General features: G+C 36.6%; 2 protein-coding genes, 1 long non-coding RNA gene and 1 pseudogene across 3 annotated transcripts; all 4 read right to left on the bottom strand.

Moving 5' to 3' along the window:
• Nucleotides 1-1,767: 1,767 nt before the first annotated feature.
• On the bottom strand, nucleotides 1,768-2,883 carry LOC143542229 (F-box protein CPR1-like). Its single transcript, XM_077034866.1, has one exon. The coding sequence runs from the start codon at nucleotides 2,881-2,883 to the stop codon at nucleotides 1,768-1,770; it is 1,116 nt and encodes a 371-aa protein (XP_076890981.1).
• Nucleotides 2,884-15,372: 12,489 nt separating this feature from the next.
• Nucleotides 15,373-16,366, bottom strand: LOC143542268 (germin-like protein subfamily 3 member 2 pseudogene; annotated as a pseudogene).
• Nucleotides 16,367-18,642: 2,276 nt separating this feature from the next.
• LOC143542228 (choline/ethanolaminephosphotransferase 1-like) lies at nucleotides 18,643-20,689 on the bottom strand (the record flags this gene model as incomplete). The annotated part of the gene is made up of 9 exons (XM_077034865.1): nucleotides 18,643-18,695; nucleotides 18,783-18,985; nucleotides 19,122-19,206; nucleotides 19,305-19,345; nucleotides 19,427-19,490; nucleotides 19,620-19,688; nucleotides 19,777-19,845; nucleotides 19,945-20,039; nucleotides 20,576-20,689. Coding segments are annotated over 8 exons (648 nt in total), but the record flags the coding sequence as incomplete, so codon positions are not given.
• A 169-nt stretch (nucleotides 20,690-20,858) lies between these two features.
• LOC143542270 (uncharacterized) lies at nucleotides 20,859-21,970 on the bottom strand. The gene is made up of 3 exons (XR_013136872.1): nucleotides 21,495-21,970; nucleotides 21,082-21,159; nucleotides 20,859-20,965 (listed from the first exon to the last, which is right to left on the bottom strand). It is a non-coding gene; the product is annotated as an uncharacterized LOC143542270 (long non-coding RNA).
• Nucleotides 21,971-22,452: the final 482 nt, after the last annotated feature.

Raw genomic sequence — 22,452 nt, 5'->3', positions numbered from 1 at the left:
ATGAGGTTATATTTATATAAAAGACTTGAAGAAGAGTAAATTATTGAAAAATTGAATAAGATAATAGGATAAATTGAATTTAAATTTACATAACTTAATTGGCCAAGTAATTTGTAGTTGTACACTGAGAACCTTTATTTAAGATTATATTATGGCGTTTATCTGCAAAAGTTTTCTATACGGTCACATAACCCTATACGACCCGCATCGGTTTTACGGTGTATTAGGTGCTATACGACCAATTAAATACCTATACGGCTTGTATAGGTCTATACAATTGTATATGCTGTAAAAAGCTGTTTATTTTTTGTCGCCTTCGTACACTTGTCAGTCATGCTTAGCCTATACATGTTGTATAGACATATCCAGTAAGCAAAGGAGTGGTGTATGAAGATCGTTTCTTTAAAAAGCATTGACATATATGTACCTGCGTTTATGAAAGAAATTCACTTCAAATATAGATTTTAGAGAGGAAAATATATATACTCGGCTCAATCACGTTAAGGTTTTTAATTCTGAATAATTAAACAATGATAATCGTATTGGTTAGATACAAAAATCCTAAGAATCTAAGACTTTTATATGAATAAAAGAGCATAATTAATACGTACTTTTTGTTAGATACAATATGTCTTTTCTACCTTACAAAATCCAACCTTGTCCAAAGAACGAACTCATCTTTCGATGAAATTTTCTTTATTGAGAGACATAACTTGTGATGATAATTAAGGACAATGATGACGATCCTTAGACCAAGCGTAATGAGAAAGTTTTGGGGCGTTTTGTACAAAACGCTAGATGGGGATAAAGGTTGGGCCAAGCCGTGCAACCAGCTAGTAGGGGATAAAGGTGTTGGAAAATTAGAATATGGGAGATTAATTAGAATAATTAATATTAAACTCTTCATATGATAATGAAACTTTTGAGTAGAGCCTTTTAATGACAATTGATTAGTTTTATTAGATTATTAAATTTCTAATTAAATGAGACTTTACTCACCCTTAACTCTTGTATACATGCTATGTGCCTCATTTGAAACAAGTTAGTAAAATTACAAGCTAGAAAATTCAAGGAAAAATAAATACATGCATGCATGCATGAAGAGTTATGGGTGAAAAACTTAGAAGACTATATGTTGGGAACCCATAGAGTGATAGAGATGAGTTTATCTACTTGATTCCTCTACTTTTTTATTCTATTTTTTTCCAAAAGTTCTAACACTACAATTACCTGATGTAACCCAGGGCGCTTGGACATCTTCGGCAGTGCCAACTGCTTCGGCTGTTGTACCCTGGGAGACAGACGTGCTGTTTTATGTAGAGGCGCGAAATCTGTTTTAAGGGAAACGTGTTAAACATGTGCCTCGCCCTCGACCGTCAAATTTAGTTTGTTTATTGTTGCAGCCAAGAGACTACTAGAAGATCTTGTTGTGGCAAAAATTGGACAATCTATCTTTTTGTAAGTTCTCGGTCAACCACTTGACTTTCTACCAAACTAAATAATAATTGGTTAAAATTCATCATTAAAATCAAAACGATTACAATAAAGTTCTATATCTAAGTTCCGGCTTCAAACCCATGTGAACTCTTATAGCTTATTCCATGCAGACTAACATACTAAACCACTTAATTAACCAATGATCAATAGCCATGGACTCGTTTTACCCGTCAAGATTAAACCCAACATATTCATCACTTATTTATCAATCAGGTAAGTAACAATTTAGTTAAATTTGACCAAAAGCACAAGATAATATGTTAGATAAAACTAACACATATCAAAAGGTGAAAGCAAACTTTCGACGTAATGGATAGGGCGTGAATATGCGAGACGATAATCCGCGTAATACTTCTGATCATTGAAACCACCAATCCAGTCTGTCGCCATGGATTCATCAAGATCAGCCAAACCCTTGAGCGCCTTATATGAGTCTTTTGATGTGTCATAGATAACGAGTTCGAATGAGAAATTTTGGATGAGAACTTTCCCATCACCTAAAATACAAATAGGGTAGAACCTGTTAGCTTCCGATCCGAAGCTGAATGAACGTATTTTCAACCATACGTCTTCTTCTTTCATCAACCACAGATCAAATGCGATATAGGTATTTGGACTATTGTTAATCATGCAAAGACATCCGTCTAGGACTCCCAAAACCAGCCCGTTGCATTGGAAATAATGTTCATTGGGTGGTTCTACTTTTGAGAATACCATCTCCTTAACATTGAGCGCCAAGATTGCCTTATTGGAAAAGTAAGCTGACCAATACAAAAAGCCATTTACAAACAAACCCGCCTGACCCGAAAGCTCAAAATCTCTTATGAGGTATGTATATGGTAGCCCGCTCCACAGACTAGTTTTAAGATCAAAGACATCATATTTATACAACCGTTTGTCGATTCGATTGTAAACAGTTTTAAGTCTAACAATCTTCAAGTCATCACCAACACCATAGCCAAATCCAAATACATAGGGATGGCCCGAACAAGGTCGATCCATAGCCACAAGTATCTTTGATGCACACGTTAAGGGATTGTATAGGACCAAATGACAACGTAAGGACGTGTCATGAAGAGCCAAAAGCACAATGCCATTTAAAGCTCCGACAACGGAAACGTGTGTACCTTCATCATGTTTTAAAGGAGAAGGAATTGTGACCATAGAATGAGCCTCGTCTTCGGCTGGTACATTGTCGTCTATGACAACAAGAGGCCGTGTGAATGGCAAAAGGATCATTCGACGTGATCTTGACCTCATAAAACAAGGATCTGAAATTAGAGCATTCCAATGCTTAGACACGCATCGAAACCGTAGTAAAGGTTTTCCCGGAAGTCGACCAAGAATGTTGTGAAGAATGTCGTCTCCTATATGGATGTTCGCCATAGATCGATATTCCAAAATTTTACTTGATGGTATTTGGGGTGCTGAGGAGAAGATATGAATGGAAGGATGGAAACCCTATGTTTGCATTGTTAACTGTATTATCTATATATAGCAAATGTGATAGTTGGTGCCACAAGATTATTTTTATTATTTTATTTTATTTATTTTTTTGCTTTTTCAAAATATGTGTATTTTTTTTTGTTTCTTTGGTTCTTTTTTTTAAATTATGCTTATACCCCATCCCCAACGAATGTAACATTTAATAACCATATTTGCGTCTGGTTGTCGTCTAGCGTTAGGGTTTTACCAACGCCCATGTGTCAAAGCTCGAGTTTTATTAACGCCTGGGCTTCCCCGACAACATTATATGTTAACAAATAGTATTATAATTTGTGATCTGGGTCAATTTCAAAAATCAGAAACTCGGCCAAACTACTTGTTTGAAATTTTGCAAATTAGCTTGCTTAAATTATTTTAAATATATTTATCAACACTTTCTAGTCTATAAAAATTGACTACAATAACAAAAGGGTAAAAAAATATATTATATATTTCATGGTTGTTTTTCATCTTCTATCATGTATTTAGTTATCTTTTAATTGTAATATGCAATATGTATTACCTCTCTTGATTTGCCCGTCTATCCAAAACTAATCAAAATATCTATTGCAATAAATTCAAAAACGGTACTCAAGTTACGTAGTTAAACAAACCACATGTATGAAAATCGCGCTTAGCTAAAAGAGAAAATAAATAAAATAATCAAAATTACTAATTTGCCCCTGACTTAACGGAAAAATAGACAAGGTTAGAAAAAATTACTAAAATTGCAAGTTTTAGAAAAGTAAGGTAGCCATTTGTAATAAATTCAAAGACGATACTAAAGTTACGCAATTAGATAAACCACAGATACTAAAATGGCACTTAACTCACAAAATTTTATTGTTAAATAATAAAATATTGCATAAATATCGGTTACAACCCTGAGCTCAACCGGGTTTTCGTCCCACCGTGGCGCCCTGTGTTACGCTAGAGAGTTTTGCTTTTGTGGTGACACAACGACTGTCAAGTAGCAATTTGCGGTATGGTTTCTCGGAGGAATATCTAATCCAAACTCTGAAGCAAGTGTAGGCCTGGTTAAAACAACATAGTCTGACCAGAGTGAGGCATTGGGGCTATCCAATTTTAAAGAGAGCGGTAGCCTAGATACAATAAGGTCACGCTTTAAAAAAGAAAATTAAAAAGGAATAAAGTCTTGGATCTGGATTTTGCCAACCAAAATATTAAGAATCATTCACCAAATAAGCAACAACGATATCATGAAATATGCATGTGATATTCACTTTAGGTAAATGAATAATTCTTACTAATTGTTTGTTCATGATATTAACTACGTACATTGTAATGCATTAGATTTAAAGGAATTGAAAGCAACCACCTTATCAACTCCTATAATTTGATGAATTTAGCCTGTAACTCATTTGAAGGATTCGCTTCACATTAAAAAAATGTTTGAAAGTGCTATCAAATTATTTTTGTTGACTTAGTTTTTAGCAATGGTTTGAAAAGATGGAAAGTGTGTTCCGACACAGCGAGTGCCCCGAAGCGAAGAAAACTAATTTCGCTTCGAGCATGTTTGAGGAAACTGCTCTTACGTGGTGGGGTAGTGTTATGCATCTCCAAGGGGCGGAAATTGCCATGGCGCTTCCATGGACCGAACTTAAGGAACTCATGATGAAGAAGTTTTGTCCCAAACACGAGCTCCAAAAGCTTGAAGCCGAATTTTGGGAATTGAAACAAGAAAGTAGTGATAATGCCACTTACTCGCTCTGTTTTCATGAATTGAGCACCCTTGTACCTCATTTGGTTACCCCGCTCGAACGTAAAATCGACAAATACATCGGGGGTTTACCCATGCTAATTCGGGACTCAGTCATGAGTAGCAAACCCGAGAACCTTGAGGATGCAATTACTCTAGCCGGTGCGCTATCGGAGAACCATGTTAAGGCGGGTACCCTAACCTTCAAGAAGAAAAGTAATAAAAGCAAAACCGAACCCGCACCTCAAGCCAAAGTTGATCCACCACCTCAAGCCATCAACTACTCAAACTCTTCCCGCCACAACAACAAAAAGAAACCCAAACAAAACCACCGAAACTATGCCGTTACCCAACCGCAACCACAACAACAACCCCAAGCTCCCCCACAAAATCGAAAACCCTATACCGGTACTTTTCCACTATGTAACAATTGCCAACTTCATCACCCATCTCACTTACCTTGTCGCCATTGCACCATTTGTAACCGTTTTGGCCATCTAAATAACACATGTCGTTCCGCACAACGTACTCAACCCAACAAACCAAGAACCACTCCACAAAACACCCAAAACCGCTTTGCACCTTACCCGCAAAACCCTCCTCAACAACCCCGAGCTTGCTTTAACTGTGGTGACCCAAATCATTTCCGCAACAATTGCCCACGACTCACTTTTGCAAACCAAGCCCAAACCGTAACCATACCCTACTATCAAACCCAAGCGTACCAAGTCCAAACCTACCAACCTCAACTTCCCCAACTCAATGCACCACTCATCCAACCCATGCAAGCCATCCAAGCACCTCCTCCTCCACCACCTCATGCACCTCAAGGAAATCCCGGTAACCAAGGACGAGCTTTTATGATGAATGCTAATCAAGCTCAAGTGGCAAACGATGTTGTGAACGGTATGTTTTTAGTGAACGGGCATTTGGCTTCTATATTATTTGATACGGGTGCCGATAGAAGTTTTATTTCATTAAAGTTTGAATCTACTCTTGCCGTACCTCGCACTAAACTTTCTCGACCCTTTTCTGTCGAAGTCGCCAATGGAAATTCTATCACCATAAACTCGGTCCTTCGTAATTGTTCTCTCACTCTTTGTAAGCGTAAATTCTCCATCGATCTCATTCCGATGCAAATGGGAAGTTTCGATGTCATAGTTGGCATGGATTGGTTATCTCTGCACCGTGCCGGAGTCGTTTGTTATGATAAATTCATTCGGATTCTGCTTGTCAACGGTAAAACTCTCAAGGTCTACGGCAAAATGTTTCCTAAAAGGCTCAATCTCATGTCGTGTTCTCAATCGCAAAAATACTTACGCCAAAAGTATGTTCCGTTCCTAGCCCAAGCGGTGGTAAAAGACCACAAGGAAAGAAAAATCCTAGATATCTCCATTGTTTGTGATTTCCTCGACGTCTTTCCAGATGATGTTACCGGTCTTCCACCCATTCGTCCGGTTGAATTTCGAATCGATCTTGTGCCCGGCGCAATGCCCGTGGCCAAGGCTCCTTACCGTTTAGCCCCGTCGCAAATGCAAGAGTTATCAAACCAACTCGAAGAACTTTCCGACAAAGGATTTATTCGTCCAAGCTCCTCTCCTTGGGGCGCTCCCGTCCTCTTCGTGAAAAAGAAAGATGGCTCATTTCGCATGTGCATCGATTATCGTGAACTCAATAAACTTACTATCAAAAATCGTTATCCTTTGCCACGAATCGACGACCTCTTCGATCAACTCCAAGGCGCAGCGTGTTTCTCCAAAATCGATCTTCGATCGGGATATCATCAGTTGCGTGTTCGCGAAGAAGACATTCCAAAAACCGCATTCCGTACTCGATATGGACATTTCGAATTTTTGGTCATGCTTAACCAATGCACCCGCGGTATTTATGGATCTCATGAACCGCGTTTGCAAACCGTTTCTAGATAAATTCGTTATTGTCTTTATTGATGACATTCTCATCTTCTCTAAATCAAAAGCCGAGCATGAGCATCACTTGCGTTCCATTCTCGAAGGCTTAAGAAAAGAACGACTTTACGCCAAATTCTCAAAATGTGAATTTTGGCTAGAGGAAGTTCAATTTTTGGGACACTTCGTCAACGACAAGGGTATTCATGTTGATCCTACAAAAATCGAAGCCGTCAAAGATTGGAAGACTCCGACTACACCCACGGAAATTCGATCTTTCCTCGGTTTGGCCGGATATTATCGGCGTTTCATCCAAAATTTTTCCAAGATCTCTTTACCCCTCACTTCCCTAACTCACAAATGACAGCCTTATGAATGGGGATCCAAACAAGAAGAAGCATTTAATACTCTTAAACACATGCTTTGCAATGCTCCCGTTCTAACCCTTCCCGATGGAAACGAGGACTTTGTAGTATTTTGCGATGCTTCTCATCAAGGTCTCGGTTGCGTTCTCATGCAACGAGGTCAAGTTATCGCGTATGCTTCAAGGCAACTCAAGGTCAACGAGAAGAACTACACAACTCACGATCTTGAACTTGGTGCCGTCGTTTTCGCACTCAAAATTTGGAGACATTACCTTTACGGAACGAAATGGTTGGTTTTTACCGATCACAAAGCCTTCAACACATTTTTGACAAAAAAGATTTCAACACGAGACAACGAAGATGGGCTGAGTTACTTAGTGACTACGATTGCGAAATTCGCTACCATCCCGGTAAAGCGACTGTTGTGGCCGATGCCCTTAGTCGAAAGGTTAATGTCAAATCCGTCTTGCTTCTTAGCGTCACCGTTCAAACCAATCTCCAAGCCAAAATCTATCAAGCCCAACGTACCTCCGTTGACGAAGGCAACATGTACGACGAAATGTCATGTGGAGCCGAACTTCAACTCGAAACAAAACCCGATGGCTTATTGTATTATCTCAATCGTTTATGGGTTCCCGATCGCGAAGACCTTCGTACTTGCATACTCGATGAAGCTCACAAGTCACGATATTCTGTTCATCCCGGTGCGGATAAAATGTATTTCGATCTTCGTTCTACCTTTTGGTGGTCGGGTATGAAGAAAGATGTAGCAACGTACGTTTCGAAATGTCTTACTTGCTCTAAAGTCAAAGCCGAACATCAAAAACCCTTTGGGTTACTCGAGCAACCACCAATCCCCATATGGAAATGGGAAGACATTGCTATGGACTTTATAATGAAACTACCCACTACACAAAAAGGCAACGATAGTATTTGGGTGATTGTTGACCGACTAACCAAGTCTGCTCACTTTATTCCAATTCGAGAAAAATACTCCGTCGAGCAACTTGCCCAAATCTACGTTCGCGAAATCGTGTGTCGCCACGGTTTACCTTTGACTATCATCTCCGATCGCGATGCTCGATTCACGTCTCATTTTTGGCGATCACTTCAAGAAACCTTGGGAACTCGTCTTGATCTTAGCACCGCTTATCATCCTCAAACGGATGGACAATCCGAACGTACGATTCAAACACTTGAGGACATGCTTCGAGCGTGTGTACTCGATTTCGGTGGGAATTGGGATTCTCACATTCCTTACATTGAATTCTCTTACAATAACAGTTTCCATTCTAGCATCGGTATGCCTCCTTTCGAAGCTCTCTACGGTCGCAAATGTCGTTTCCCGATTAGTTGGAACGAAATCGGTGAAGCTCAAATTACCGGACCCGAAATGGTCCAAGAAGCCACCGACTGTATCGACCAAATTCGCAAGAACCTACTTGCCGCTAGAAGTCGACAAAGGAGCTACGCCGACAAACGGCGAAAACCGATCGAATTCAATGTCGAAGATCTCGTCCTTCTCAGGTTTCCCCTTGGAAAGGAGTTGTTCGTTTTGGAAAGAAAGGAAAACTAGCTCCCCGTTTCGTAGGCCCATTCAAGATTCTTGAGCGAGTCGGAAAAGTAGCATATCGGCTCGAACTACCAGAAGAACTCACCGGTGTTCATTCGACCTTTCATGTTTCAAATCTCAAGAAGTGCTTAGCCGAAGGTAGTCTCCATATACCTCTTGACGAAGTACAAGTCAATGAATCAATGATTATGGTTGAACGACTCCTTGAAATCATGGACCACAATGAAAAGAAAACCAAGCGAAGTCGCATTAAGTTAGTTAAAGTTCGATGGGAATCACGGCGTGGCGCGGAGTTTACATGGGAACGAGAAGACTTGATGAAGGAGAAATATCCATATTTATTTACATCATCTTAATTTCGGGACGAAATTTCCTAAAGCAGGGGATACTGTGACATTTGTCAATTTCGGGTTATTTTATACTTGTATTCTTAATGTAAACCCGACCCGTTTTGTATCCCGAACCTTTCGATATTATCAAAATGATGAATTGTATGTTAAATATTTGTTTTATAGTTGTTGGATAAAAAAAACACCCTTTTCGGTTCTTAAAATTCCCCGAAAACGCTCAAAACGAACTCCAGGGACTAAAACTACCAAAATGGAGACTTGAAAGACCCATTTGTAGTTTGTGCTTTCTTGGGTTTATAACCAACCCATTTTCATGAAACACCCTTTATGAAAGACCCATTCAACTTACCATGTATATACACACTCATCTTCTTCATTTGTGCTTGCTCATTTATTCATTTCTCTCTCAAATTCTTGAATTCTAAGGTTGTTCTTCATAAGCAAATCTTTCATTTTAACTAACTTCTCAATACTTAAATCTTGATGTTACAACATATATATAATATACACTCCTTGTTTACCTTTAGTCTTTCATTTCTCCGGTCTCGCCGGTTGAAATGTCGGGCTAGTAAGGCAAGGTTACATGGAGGACTTTGTAGTCCTTGTTTATATATTTAACAAATATAACCATATAACTTGTTATACTTGCTTAACTTCTACATATTTTAGTTTATTGTTCATATTTGTCAAGTTCCATGGTATTGGGTATGTGGTGACTAGCCTCGGTTTCATCCCGAGTTGAGAACCGAACCAAAAACCGAACTTTTGTTTAAAAACATTATTGTTAACTTTTTGAATGTAAAACTTGAGTATTATTATTTATAAGTTATTTTACAAGTTCCATGGTAATTGGGTATGTGGTAACCATCCTCGGTCTTATTCCGAGTCAAGGACCGAACCAAAAACCGAACTTTTGTTTAAAAGCTTTATTGTTAACTTTTTGAATGTAAAACTTGAGTATGATTATTTATAAGTTATTTTACAAGTTCCATGGTAATTGGGTATGTGGTAACCATCCTGGGTCTTATTCCGAGTCAAGGACCGAACCAAAAACCGAACTTTTGTTTAAAAGCTTTATTGTTAACTTTTTGAATGTAAAACTTGAGTATTATTATTTATAAGTTATTTTACAAGTTCCATGGTAATTGGGTATGTGGTAACCATCCTCGGTCTTATTCCGAGTCAAGGACCGAACAAAAAACCAAACTAAACCGAGTTCAATCGCTTAAGACACACAAGTGTGTTTTTAGCCACCAAAACTCATATTTTTCTTCAAGATTATATTTTAAATCAATTTTAGTTAATTAATAAACATACTTGGCATGTCGGTAACCAACTTGATCTTATAACAAGTTCGAACCAATAAGGTCGTATACTCGCTTAACGAACGTTAAGGTTCTTCACAATAGAACTACATGCTTGGTTAAGTCTATTTTGATTTTATTGAGTTATCTCATAACATTTATTATTTTGGGAAGTTAACTGTGAGCTTGGTCAATTATCAAGTCTCGAACCGACAAACCCGAACACTCGTTTAAACCTCGTTTTGGTATTCTTATAACCAAGGGTTTTGCAATATCGCATTTTAACCCACATTATTACTTAACATAGGTTGAGTAAAAAAAAACTAATGGGGTTGATTGAAAGGCTCGGTTTTAGGTTTGCATAACCTGTAATGCTTGTTCGTCAATTTTTTCACCTTTTTCTTTAGATCGGCTATTTAGCCGTGCCTCCTGGGATTGCAAGGATCCCATCAATTTCACCGGAGTCAGCTTCGAGAGATCCGATGAGACTTCAATTGTAGGAACAATGAAATCAAATCGAGGTGTAAGACTTCTCAAGACTTTTTTAACGATTGTTTGGTCAGAGACCACTTCCCCATAAGAATGTTTTTGGCTAACAATAGCCATTACCTAGGAGAAATAGTCAGCGATTAATTTACCTTCATTCATAGAGAGATTCTTGAAATCTCTTCTTAGGCCCTACAACTTAATCGCTTTCACTTGGTCATCGCCCTGGAACTCCATTTGCAGGATGTCCCATGTTTCTTTTGCAGTTGTCGCAGCAGCAATTCTGGAAAAGAGCTGATCGTGGACCGCTTGCTGTATAATCGCCATGGCGTGAGCGTCTTTCTTCACTGCCATTTTGAGACGGCTTTGATCGGTGTCAGCATAGTTGTAGCCGGATTCCATAAGATCTCATAGGTCTCGACATCGCAGGATAGTCTTCATCCTTATACTCCAATAGTCATACTCGTCCCCTTTGAAAATAAGAATCGGTGTTGGTTGAGTTTGAATAGCACTAGTTGGTTCAACCATGAAGGTTGGTTTATGCTTTCAAAGGATCAGAGGTTCTGGCTCTGATACCACTAAAGATCAGTGATACACAGATAGTAAAGAAAAAGGTAAAGAACGTAGGAATAAGGAGGAGATCAAGGAGAATGATTTTATTATTTCTTGTAAAGATACAGAGCACGTGGACCTACTTTAAATAAGAAAAGAGCTAACAAACAAAACTGAAATAAAGGAAACGTGCAGACGGTCAATTGACTTATTCAAAAATAAAACTAAATTACAGAATTCTCGACCCACTTGTGCATGCTCTGACTTCATCCAATCGTGATCAATTAGCCACGTGATATGGGAAGGCTTGGAGCATTTTCATCAATATTTTTGAATATGTTTTTAGTTAGGCATTTGGCTCCGGTTTTGTCGATTGTTTCTTTTCTAGGGTTAATGACGAAATCCGAACCCGTACAGGTACAATGCACCTTAGATTTGTGAGTTTTCTACAAAAATTGAAGTCAATTGAAAGATTTTGTTGATAAACATGCAGTTGGTGTGTTTAATGTTTCGGGTGTTTGGACGACCACGATTGGTGTGGGCTTGTCGGGTCAGTGCTAATTTTATGCATGGTGGTGGTGTATGTGTTGTTGTCAGTAACATATATGTGTTGGGTTTACATGTTTTTCATATGTGTTGTGATTGTGGTAAGGCTATGTGTTGGTTCCTTTTGTGTTGCTAATAGATATGTGGATGTTAAAGTATGTTTTAATAGGTTAATGCTGTTATTTTCATACTAATGAAGATGGTGCTGGTAATTAATTTAAGGAGGCACATGGTATAATTAGGCTGTGTTGGTTAGTTCTAAGTTGTTCAGGTTTATGCGGTTTGTGTTGGCGGTGAGATTATTGATAAAACATGTGTTTAGTTGATTTTGTTAGTTCGTTCTATCAAAAGTTGGTGTAGTAAGTTTAAACTGGTGTGATTATTGATGTTAAAGTGTGTGTTGTTAGTGAAGAGGTAGGTCCCAGCAGGGCTCAGTTGGTCCCGCACGACTTACCTTGAACAGGGATGTCTGCGCAAAGGCCACCTGCTCCCGCAGGACCCACCATGCTCAGAGACGTGACGTCCTTACGCGCAGTACGCAAGCTGGTCCCGCAGGAAATGCCTCCCAATGGTGAAGGACTCCGCCTGTTCCCGCAGTTGCGGATACAAGCCATCAGGGAAGGCCACCCGCACAGCAAGGCTACACGCACAAGGCACTTAGCTCTCCACTCAGTGTCACCTGAAGGAATGAGCAAAGCCGGGAGCAATCCCGCATAGAGGCGGGAGGGGGAATACTCCCGCCCAAATAAGCCAGTCCGTATACTGAAGGATCTTTTACTGTATCTGACGAGGTATGGGCAAAAGATCTGATCAGAGATACGACAGCTCACTGACAGCAACATGGCAGACAACACGCCACAGCACTGTCACCAATAGCCGCCGCCTGCCCACCAACTCCTGCCCTACCACGTGCCTAGCCTGTAGCTGGCAGAAAAGGAAGAGTGCACGGCACGCCTGCTCACTGTCAGCCGCTACCTATCCACCAGTCACCAGCAGGGCACGTGCGTAGGCTACAGTTGGTAGCGTGTTGGGCCGGCTAAACCTCCTTGGAAACCTACCTTCGGCTATAAAGGACAGCAAATGGTATTATCATTTCATCATCTACTATCTCGTATAACTTACTTGATAATTGCTCTAATAGTATTCACATACTTTATTATTCAAAGAGCAATATAGACTGATTCTCACGCCGGAGGGTGGTCACAAGGAGGAACCCCCCCCTTCTCAGTGACGAGCTCACGGTGTCTGTTTTACAGGTTCCCTGAAGTACTACCTTCTCTGCTGGACCTAACCTTCGTGGGAAACATTACTTAGCCCCCAGATTATCTATAATCTGTCCGGGGTCACTTAGTGTTTCTTCAGTTAGGTTGATGGTGTTATTTCATATTAGTGAATATGGTGTTGGTAAGTAATTTTTTTTTTGGGGGGGGGGGGGGGGAGGGGGGATGGTATTATTATGTTGTGATGGTTACTACTTAGTTGTTAAGATTTATGCAATTTGTGTTGGCGATGGGATTGATGATAAAGCATGTGTTGTTAATTTGCTGTTGTTAGTTTAGACTATTAAAAGTTGGTGTTAGTAAGTTAAAAGTGGTCATGTGATTATATTGATGTGTTTGTAAAAGTTGGTTTTTAGCAATGCCTTTTGTTGGGATTTTTAAAATATATAATTCTAATTTTAATTTTCATTCAAAAATTAAGAGGAAAAGTAATAAAATTGCATTAATGATGAGATTTTTAGCAAATACACAAACACAGGTTTAAATCCAATTGTCTTAGTTAACGAACATGGAAGTAATTACTTATTTGTGTTCTTTAATATAGCAACCTTTTAATTAAAACAAACATGTTTTCTTTCATAATATATATTTTTATTTATTTATTTATTTTGGTTTTGAAGGTGGCAACGCGTCAACTAATAAATGTCTAACAAAATAAAAAATGCAAGTGATTTCGAAGCCACGGAAAAGAAGAGCAGGCATTGTTGCCAAACCAAAAACATGTGCATGTTTATTTTGCTTTCAATGGTATTTATTCTATTTTTTGTGTATTTTAATGCGTAGAAGCAGCTCGATGTGTGATTCATGTTGGCCTTCAACGTGAAAGAAGCGAATCAATAGGGTGTGAGATAAGCTTAATCAGAAATAAAAAGTAAATCTTTTGAAACAAGCACGCCAATTTCAATGGTTATTCAAAAAATATATACAACAGTAACATGATTAACAAACATGTAGCGTGATGTGACGTTGGGTCTTCAACATCAAATTTGATGAGAATGACATTAAGGTAATAACCCGCTTATGATAACTTTTTCTCTCCACATGCAAGCCACATGTTAATCCCTTCATTATTTTAAAACGTCTATAACTTTTTCATGCGACATTTAAAAAAAATCACCATAATAACAAGCGTGTTTTATCTTTAATATGAATATCATATTGTTATATAAAAATAAAAAAATAGTGGTTTTTTTATATTGTGTTATTTGGTTGTTCATTGTGTTTTTTTATTGAGTTTTTCTATGCATTGTGTTGCAGATTTTGATTATTGTGTTTTTCAATTGGTACTAATATTAAAGATAAAATTAAAACAAAAATTACGTTATTGTGTCTTTTTGTTCATTACTACGCATTTGTGCTCAACATTTGTCTTTCTACTTATCATTGTGTTGTAGTCATTGTGAAATACGTTCATGGTCTTTTGTTTGGGACTGACATGTGTCATTCACTTAATTTGAGAAAAATAGTATTACGTTCAAGTCATTGTGTGACATGTGGTTTCCATTGTGTTTTACGTTTTAAGTCATTGTGCTATATGCATTCATATGCATTCACCATTGTGTCTTATGTTTCAGGTCATTACGTTATATGTATTCATCATGTGTTTTACGTTTCAGGTTATTGTGTAATTGTGTTTTAGGTATTAGATAATTTGTTGTTATTTTATCATTATATTTACATATTATTATTACACAACGGTGTTATTAATATTTAAAAAAAAGGCACAATGATGAGTTGAAAGACACAAGGAAAAAAAAACAATGACAAGCAGAAAGAAAGACACAATGATGAAAAAAAAGACATAATGGTAAACAAAAAGGATACAGTGACGTAATTTTGTTTTAATTATAACAAAATGATATTCATATTAAAGATAAAAAACGTTTGCTATTATGGTGATTTTTTTAAATATTATATGAACACGTTATAGACGTTTTAAAATGATGAAGGAATTAGCATGTTACTTGCATGTGAAAAGAGAAAATTTGTACTATTACTTTTATACCCCTTTTTCTTTAGTTCTCGATTGTCACATATATCAATTAATTATGACATCTCATACTTTTTATTTTTTTTGACCTTTGTAGAACAAGTCAACCCTAATTTTGATTTGTTTTAAAATTGAAATAATAGTAGGTTATATAGTGTCGAATAATGATTAATTGACTATTTCGCTTCACATGATTTTCAGTTGGTTTAAAATTCAACTAGTGGATAAGATTTATTTAGCGTACTCTAGCAATACATAGAATTACTGGGTTTTCGAGTTAGTACTTAAAAAAAACATATTCAACAACAATAACTCATTTAATCACTAAAAGTTTTTTGCAAAGAAGATTCATAATTAAAAATCTACAAAGTAGAAAAAGATCAAACAAGTGTTTCTTAACAAAACTGTTATTAATATAAAGAATACATGAACAAATTTTCATTCTATAAGAAAACATTATAAAGAATACATAGGATACATTATCACATTAACTCATACCTAATCTTCATTTTCACTTCCAAATCTCTTCTTCAACTTTGAAACATCTTTACTTTTCAATCCAAAAGCCTTCTCCAACAACTCATCCTTGATACCGGACCCGAACAACGCCACGGGGAGCTTCACCGAGCCCGGATTCTGGCTATCAAAGCTCCCAATAACGGTTGCTGGTGAATCCCCAACGTTCATTTGAAAATGCAACACTCCTCGCGGGAAAACCATAACTTCACCCTTTTCTATTACTTTTGCGAATACTTTATTTTGCGTGTCAACGAAACCCGAATAGACCTTCCCTTCAAGCACATACGCCACTTCAGTGGCTCGAGGGTGGTAATGTGGGACGTTGATCCCACCCACCTCAAAGTCGGCTCTAACAAGCGACATTCCCAGCGTGTTAAGCGCTGGGAATGCTGTGGCGGACACTAGGACGCCAGAGAATTTGTTAGTGAATTTTCCGGGGTGTTTAATGCCAGAAAACACGAAATCGTCGACTGTGAGTGATGAAGAGTTTTTGCGTTGGTGGGTATGGGGAGAGGGTAGACAGTAGTCTTGAATTGGATCAGGGTCGGAGGCGAAAACCGGTTAAAGGTGGTGGATCAGGATGGTGAAATGGAAGATGAACATAACTAATATAAATGTCATTTTGGGAAACATGGTTATAGCTATGGGGTATGGTGGGGAATGGGTATGAAGATTGAAAATTTATAGGTAATTTAATGGGTTTTGAGTAATGAGTATGATTGCTAGTGAGGTTCAATCATGCACCACTACAACTTTTTTTCAAAAGTTTTATGAAATATAATGTAACATAACCACTTGATGTATGATGTATGGTTGTATGTTCACATGGTTATAAATGGTGGGTGAGATTCGATACAAATGCAATTAATATATTGAACGTATAAAGAATTAGAGTAATTCTATAGTTTTTGTTTTTGGACTAAAGTAATTATACTACAAAAATGAAGTGATAATAATTACTTTAGTGTGTTAACATAGTTAAGCTGGTTGTCTATGCATTTCTCTCATTTAAAGTTGTATGTATTTTATCCTAACGCAATAAATGTTTAGACAATTTTTTTTTACTTTAAAATTGACTCTGCGTCTAATGTGTCTCGAGGAAAAATACATTTCGTTAAGCAACACTTGGAGAAGTCAAATTTATATGGTTTTGACAGTTACTGGTCAAACCTAGTTATGCATTAAACACGGTCTTAAGAAAATGTACATTTTGTTCACCGATACTTGGAGAAGTCAAATACACGTTATCTTACATAGAATTTGAAACATTCTCAATGAATTCTTGTGATTTAAGTATATGATAATGCTAGTTATTTAATACGTGTGTAATTGTGTGTATTGCTGTACATATTGAAAGTAATAATTGGAGACAAGTGATGAGTGGTTGTTATGGCTTTTTAAGTGTGGAAGATGGTGTACAAGTGAAAGATCATAGGAGACTTGTATTATAAGTGAAGCAATAAGATAATGTTGCCCATGTGAATCATGAGGGTTCCTTTGTCTCCTTAAGATTTTACAAATATTTTGTTTGAAAATTAAGAAAAAAGATTTGCTATGTTACAAAGTTGGTTCATGTCTCTCCAAGATTTTGATTTGTTACTTTCAACTTTGTACGAATCCATAGATTACATACATTGTTTAGAAAATGACTACATTAGTTGTGAACTTGATTCGTTTATCAAAAATTTGATCATTAATCTTTCAAGTACCAAGTGTCTACAGTAAAACTGGAAAGCTTTGTGTTTTCTTTTCAATCTATCTTGTATTGTCTCCAAGATTATTGCGAGTGTTTGGTGGAGCTAACAAACGCAAATCTTTAACTAGAAGTCATGTTCTTGACCAGTTAATTCATATGTGGAGTTAGACTTCAAATACACAGAATGCACCCTAGATTCCACTGCTCCGTCTTAACTAGTGTTCAATATCGGATGCATATGCTTTTGATTTCACTCTTTCATCTTAAATGAAGGGTCAACATAATTTTTCAAAAGAGGATCCTTAATGGTTATATCAATTGGCTTGTAACGAAGACGTGTAATTAAATTTAATGTCTTAGCTGCAATCGCCTTACGTTATGTTAGGATGAAACATGCCTGCTTATGCTAGTTATGTATGAGTAATGAATTGGCATTCATGTCGGGTGTGGCTAGGGAGACTACTAAACGTAGTTTTGATCTTTTGGAACCACGTTAGGCTATTAACCATCAAGCATCTTCTTCTATTTGAAACATGAACGGAGCGAACATTGCTAGAGTCTAGAAAGTGAGTAGAATTTAGAGATAATTTGTATATTTTCTTTTAATTATCATATTAGTTTATTTATTTCATCTACTTTATTTTAAAAAATATTTGCTTAACATAACAATAATAATAATTATTATAAACGAATAATAGGAGTCTTCAAGTATCAACGTATCTTACATGTCTATGAAATTGTTATACCTATGTAGTTTTATTTTCTAATAAAATTGGTTTTATAAAAAGGATAAAAATATTTTATGGTGAATATATAATTATAACAATTTATCAAAATATAATTAAGCTTAAAATTACTACATTATGCATCTAATAACTTGTAATATCTAAATCAAAAAACAATCAAAGCTAGGAGCTGTTAAACCCATATTAATATAAAAAAAAAAGCGCACTCAAAACACAAAAGATCTGAATCTATCAAACTAAAATAACATGACAAAAACAAAATTCCCGGATCGGTTGAAAGAAGTAAAACACTTGCATCTAAACACCGCACTTCCTTCGTAACAGACAACATAGTGTCGAACATGAACACGTCTCAAGCCTTTTTCTTTGCGATTCTGATAATTTTTTCAACATGATTAGAGGCCGAAAAGGTCAACACATAGACCATATAAAAAAGGTAGGTAATGGCGGTTTTTGTTACCTGAAACAATAGATTCCGAGAGCTGTTGTTATTTCATGAATGACTGAAGTGGCAAAGTGCAGATACATGCAGCTGCAATAACCAAAAAAATGTTAATTAATTTCCACTATGCGTGTACAATTGTTTCAAAATAATTTGCTTTGAATCATAACGATGAACACCATACCTGTGTATAAACAGAAACCGAGAAGCACCCATTTCTCGTCAATTAACGGAACTCTGCCACAAATTTAAACGTTAGATACAAACTCAAGCGGGGTATTTCTGACTTCTTAAAGGAAAGACAGAAATTATGCGACAACATACCCATCATTTAACCTTGCGGTAAGCGTATTTGCAATTGCGAGTGGAAGATAAAGCAATGAGTGCATTTAAAACAACACATACTATTAATTAAATCAATGATTACAAAATGGAATATTTAAAGGTGTTAGAATAAAACTTACAGTAGACATTCCGGTTTTCAATCCCTTGGGTTCGTCACACAAGTGAGCCAATATCATCCTTCCCTGTCAAACACAAGATCTTCACATTAATATGGATGACGTTCATGAATTCAAATGAGGTCATTTTGGTAATTCGTAAACACATAAAATAAACTAAAACACAGAAAATATAAGAGATGCAAAGTAACTATAAGCTTACCACAAGGAATCCAAATGCCAATCCAGTTCCCATCACAACCATGTGTGGGTAGTTTCCAATTAAATCAGATGGAGACATATAATCCCTGAAAATAGAAAATGATTCCAGTGTTTTAACTGCAGCTCAAATGTCTCAAATACCATTCATGATAGTACAAAGAGAGAAAGAAAAGTGGGTGCACACCAAGATATAATTACGCCCAATAGCACGCAAAATGGGAAAAGCTGGCATGAAATGGCAATAAAACAATTAGTAAGCCTCTTAGGGATTAAAATAAAAGCAATGAACAAGAGAATATTTATTACCATAGCCAATGCATTTAGCATGCTTCCTTTTCTTGATTGCACAACCTTATAAACATTCTGTACACTGTGACAGGAAAAAAAAATACAAGTTAATTCATAACAATTTATTGATTCTAAAAAAACTGCCAATACTTAAAATTAAAGATACATCTACATGAAAAGCCTGTTTGATGAAATGAAGAGATTTACTTACTTGAATGTGACAGTCGTATAACAGCAAACAATACCATAAGTAACAAAACAACATCCGAAGTAGGGATTCCTGAATACAACAATACATCAAAATATCAAATCAGAATTCACCAAAACAAATACTAGATGCATAATATACTGAACACCGTATATTTTACCATTTATAAATGGAACCCAACTCAGAAGGGGAGTAGATTTCCCAAAACCCTGAGCCCACCACTCTGCACCTGAAAGTATATATATCCACTTAACCAGCATCATTTAATCAAGTGATTTAGATAACAAGGAACATATAACATATGTTTGAATGACTAAAAGTGACATACCAACTATAGCTGTAAAGAAATGTGCCATGTATATCAGCATCAGACCCTCTGTGGGTCCATTTACAGCTGGAAGGATTAGGGTGTTGGTGAAATAGCTGCAACATGCAAAAATGTTGGTACATGATGTCAATAGTTCAGTATCTAGTGTCTGTAATCGAGTTAGTATGTTTTGTATTTGAAATTAAGCGAAGTTGTGTCTCAAGTTCGCCTGATATGGGCGAACTTGTGAAACAAGCGAAGTTAGTGACAACTTCGCGTAAACATGTTAGGCGAAGTTGTCGTATGTTATAAATGTTTAGCTGCGGCTAGGTTTTGGTAGAAGTTGTTCAGTTTTGTGTAATCGGTGATTGATATCACGTGTTACTAGTTGCAATACAACGTGTCTTTTGAGTATTGTAACGTGTGTTTGCTTGTGTTTAACGTGTATCGTCTTCTACGCTCGTATCGTCTTACGTAGGGATTCCGCACCTACGTAGAACGAGATATTCCGTGTAGATCCGGCTGAGAACCTACAAAAAAATCAGCAGGTTGTTGAAATAATGATGTCTTTTTCATAAACTTGTGCAAAAATCCTTTGAAAAATTGTAAAAAAAAAAAAAACTAGAAAAAGAGGATTGTTTAGGCTACTTACTGTTCCTAGGTTGCACAATAAAATGGAACAGCCGAAATCACCCAGAACCAAAATGTATTTCTTCCACACATAGCAGTGCTCCCAAAAGCCAAAGCCTCCAACTAAATAAAGCAATTAATATAATAAAAATTAAAATAAATATGCCAATGGGAGCAACGTCTATAATTAAGCATGAAACATGACTTACTGCACAGGCAAGCGCATCGCAACCTGCATAATCAATAAAGGCCATCAATTTACATATTTTAGCACATAAAAATGGTCGAAAGAAAAAAAGTCAAAGAAAAGGGGGATAAAGGAGTTTTATAACTCACCATGATCAAAAAGTTCTCCTAATGGACTAGAAGAACTTGTCCTTCTTGCTTGTTTTCCATCAACAGCATCAAAGGTCTAGTATACACATCAAAAAAGTTGGAAGTAAATTAATTAATGATAAACGAAGCTTAAAAAAGATAAATTAAGGATTGTATAAATACATAATTTGTTTTCACTAAGGTAAAACAAACCTGGTACAAGAAAAGTAGTAGTCCATGAGCAAAATGAACCCATCTTGGTGGTGGAGAATCCAAATGAGGCGAATATATCTAAAAAAGTTGTCAAAACATATAAAAATAAGTCTAAAATGCAGCAAAGGGATACTTAACTCTTAATATACAATTTTTAATTGTCCATATTCCATAAATACTTAAAACAAGGCCATTGCTTTTTGCACAAGCTAAATTAGCATATATTCTGCCATGAGAATACCTTAAAAGCATGCTTTTAATGCCACAATAGAAAGGGGGGGAAAAGGTCAACAGCATCAAGAACTTTCACCATGAAGTGAAATAAAGTATAAAAATAGCTCAACAACTATGTCAATATAATATGGTTGAAAATGTGTAAGACATAAAATAAAAAAACAAACTCATAGACTCACATAGCCAAGAACTGCAGAGCCCAGCAAGAACATGAATCCCATGAGGGTAATCTGTAAAAAAAACACGTGCTAACTGCTAAGCAAAAGAAACGAAAGTGCAATTTTTTAATTTATGTATCGAGTCAACGTAATATGGTTGAAATGCATGCTTACCATATTAGGCCTGTGGTGTCCATGATATGCAAAAAAAATATATAAATCGGTTAGGTGATTATATAAAAATTAACATCTAATAACATATGAAAACAAACAAAAAAAAACAGAGTGCTACTTACGGCATCCAAAGAGGGAAGAAAGTAACAAATTTAGTCCAAAAAGGTTGCAAAACATATTTTGCAACATAAGAGTGATCAACTCCACTGTATTTGTATTTATGCAGTGCATTAATTCCATGAACACCTATATAACCCATTTCTTATAGCACTCTTTAGCTTTTACAACCTGCAATTTATTAAAAAAAGAGAGAGAAAAGAAACAGTCAACTAAAAAATAGAAATCAAATAACCAAATAGATACAATAGTGTATTGCATAATATCATGAAGTCATACTTTCTTTGACTACATTATAACAGTCTCTATGACTCTGTAATAAGCATATTATAGTTAATAGCCACCACAGCACAGATTTCCACATAGAAATTTAAACAGCTGAAGCATCATAAAACAATGATATTCATCAAAAATGACAAAATAAATAAAGCGGTATTACACGTTTATAACAAAAGTTTCAAGCTATGCTGTCAAAAGCCCTTCAGGCCTCGGGCGAGGTGCAAGAAAAGCGCCTTGCTGTCCTCCAGGCTATCCGGCAAACTTCGAACAAGATTCCGGCCAAATGCTGAAAATTTTGGCAAAATTCTACAAATTCCAGGCAAAGTGGTCTAAAATATCCAAAAAATGTCATGCCACCATCCTAAACTATTCGTAAACAAGCCTAAAACATGTCTTAAGTCCCCAAAAA

Source organism: Bidens hawaiensis, unplaced genomic scaffold (genome assembly GCF_021521415.1).
Source record: "Bidens hawaiensis isolate Kalapana, Puna unplaced genomic scaffold, B.hawaiensis_p1.1 tig00012813_1, whole genome shotgun sequence".
Lineage (NCBI taxonomy): Eukaryota > Viridiplantae > Streptophyta > Magnoliopsida > Asterales > Asteraceae > Bidens > Bidens hawaiensis.
Note: the sequence above shows the minus strand (reverse complement) of the source record. Positions and strands in the feature narration are given on the sequence as shown.

Excerpts from the sequence above, each read along its gene's own strand:
- LOC143542229 (XM_077034866.1), bottom strand. The coding sequence starts at position 2,883 with ATGGCGAACATCCATATAGGAGACGACATTCTTCACAACATTCTTGGT.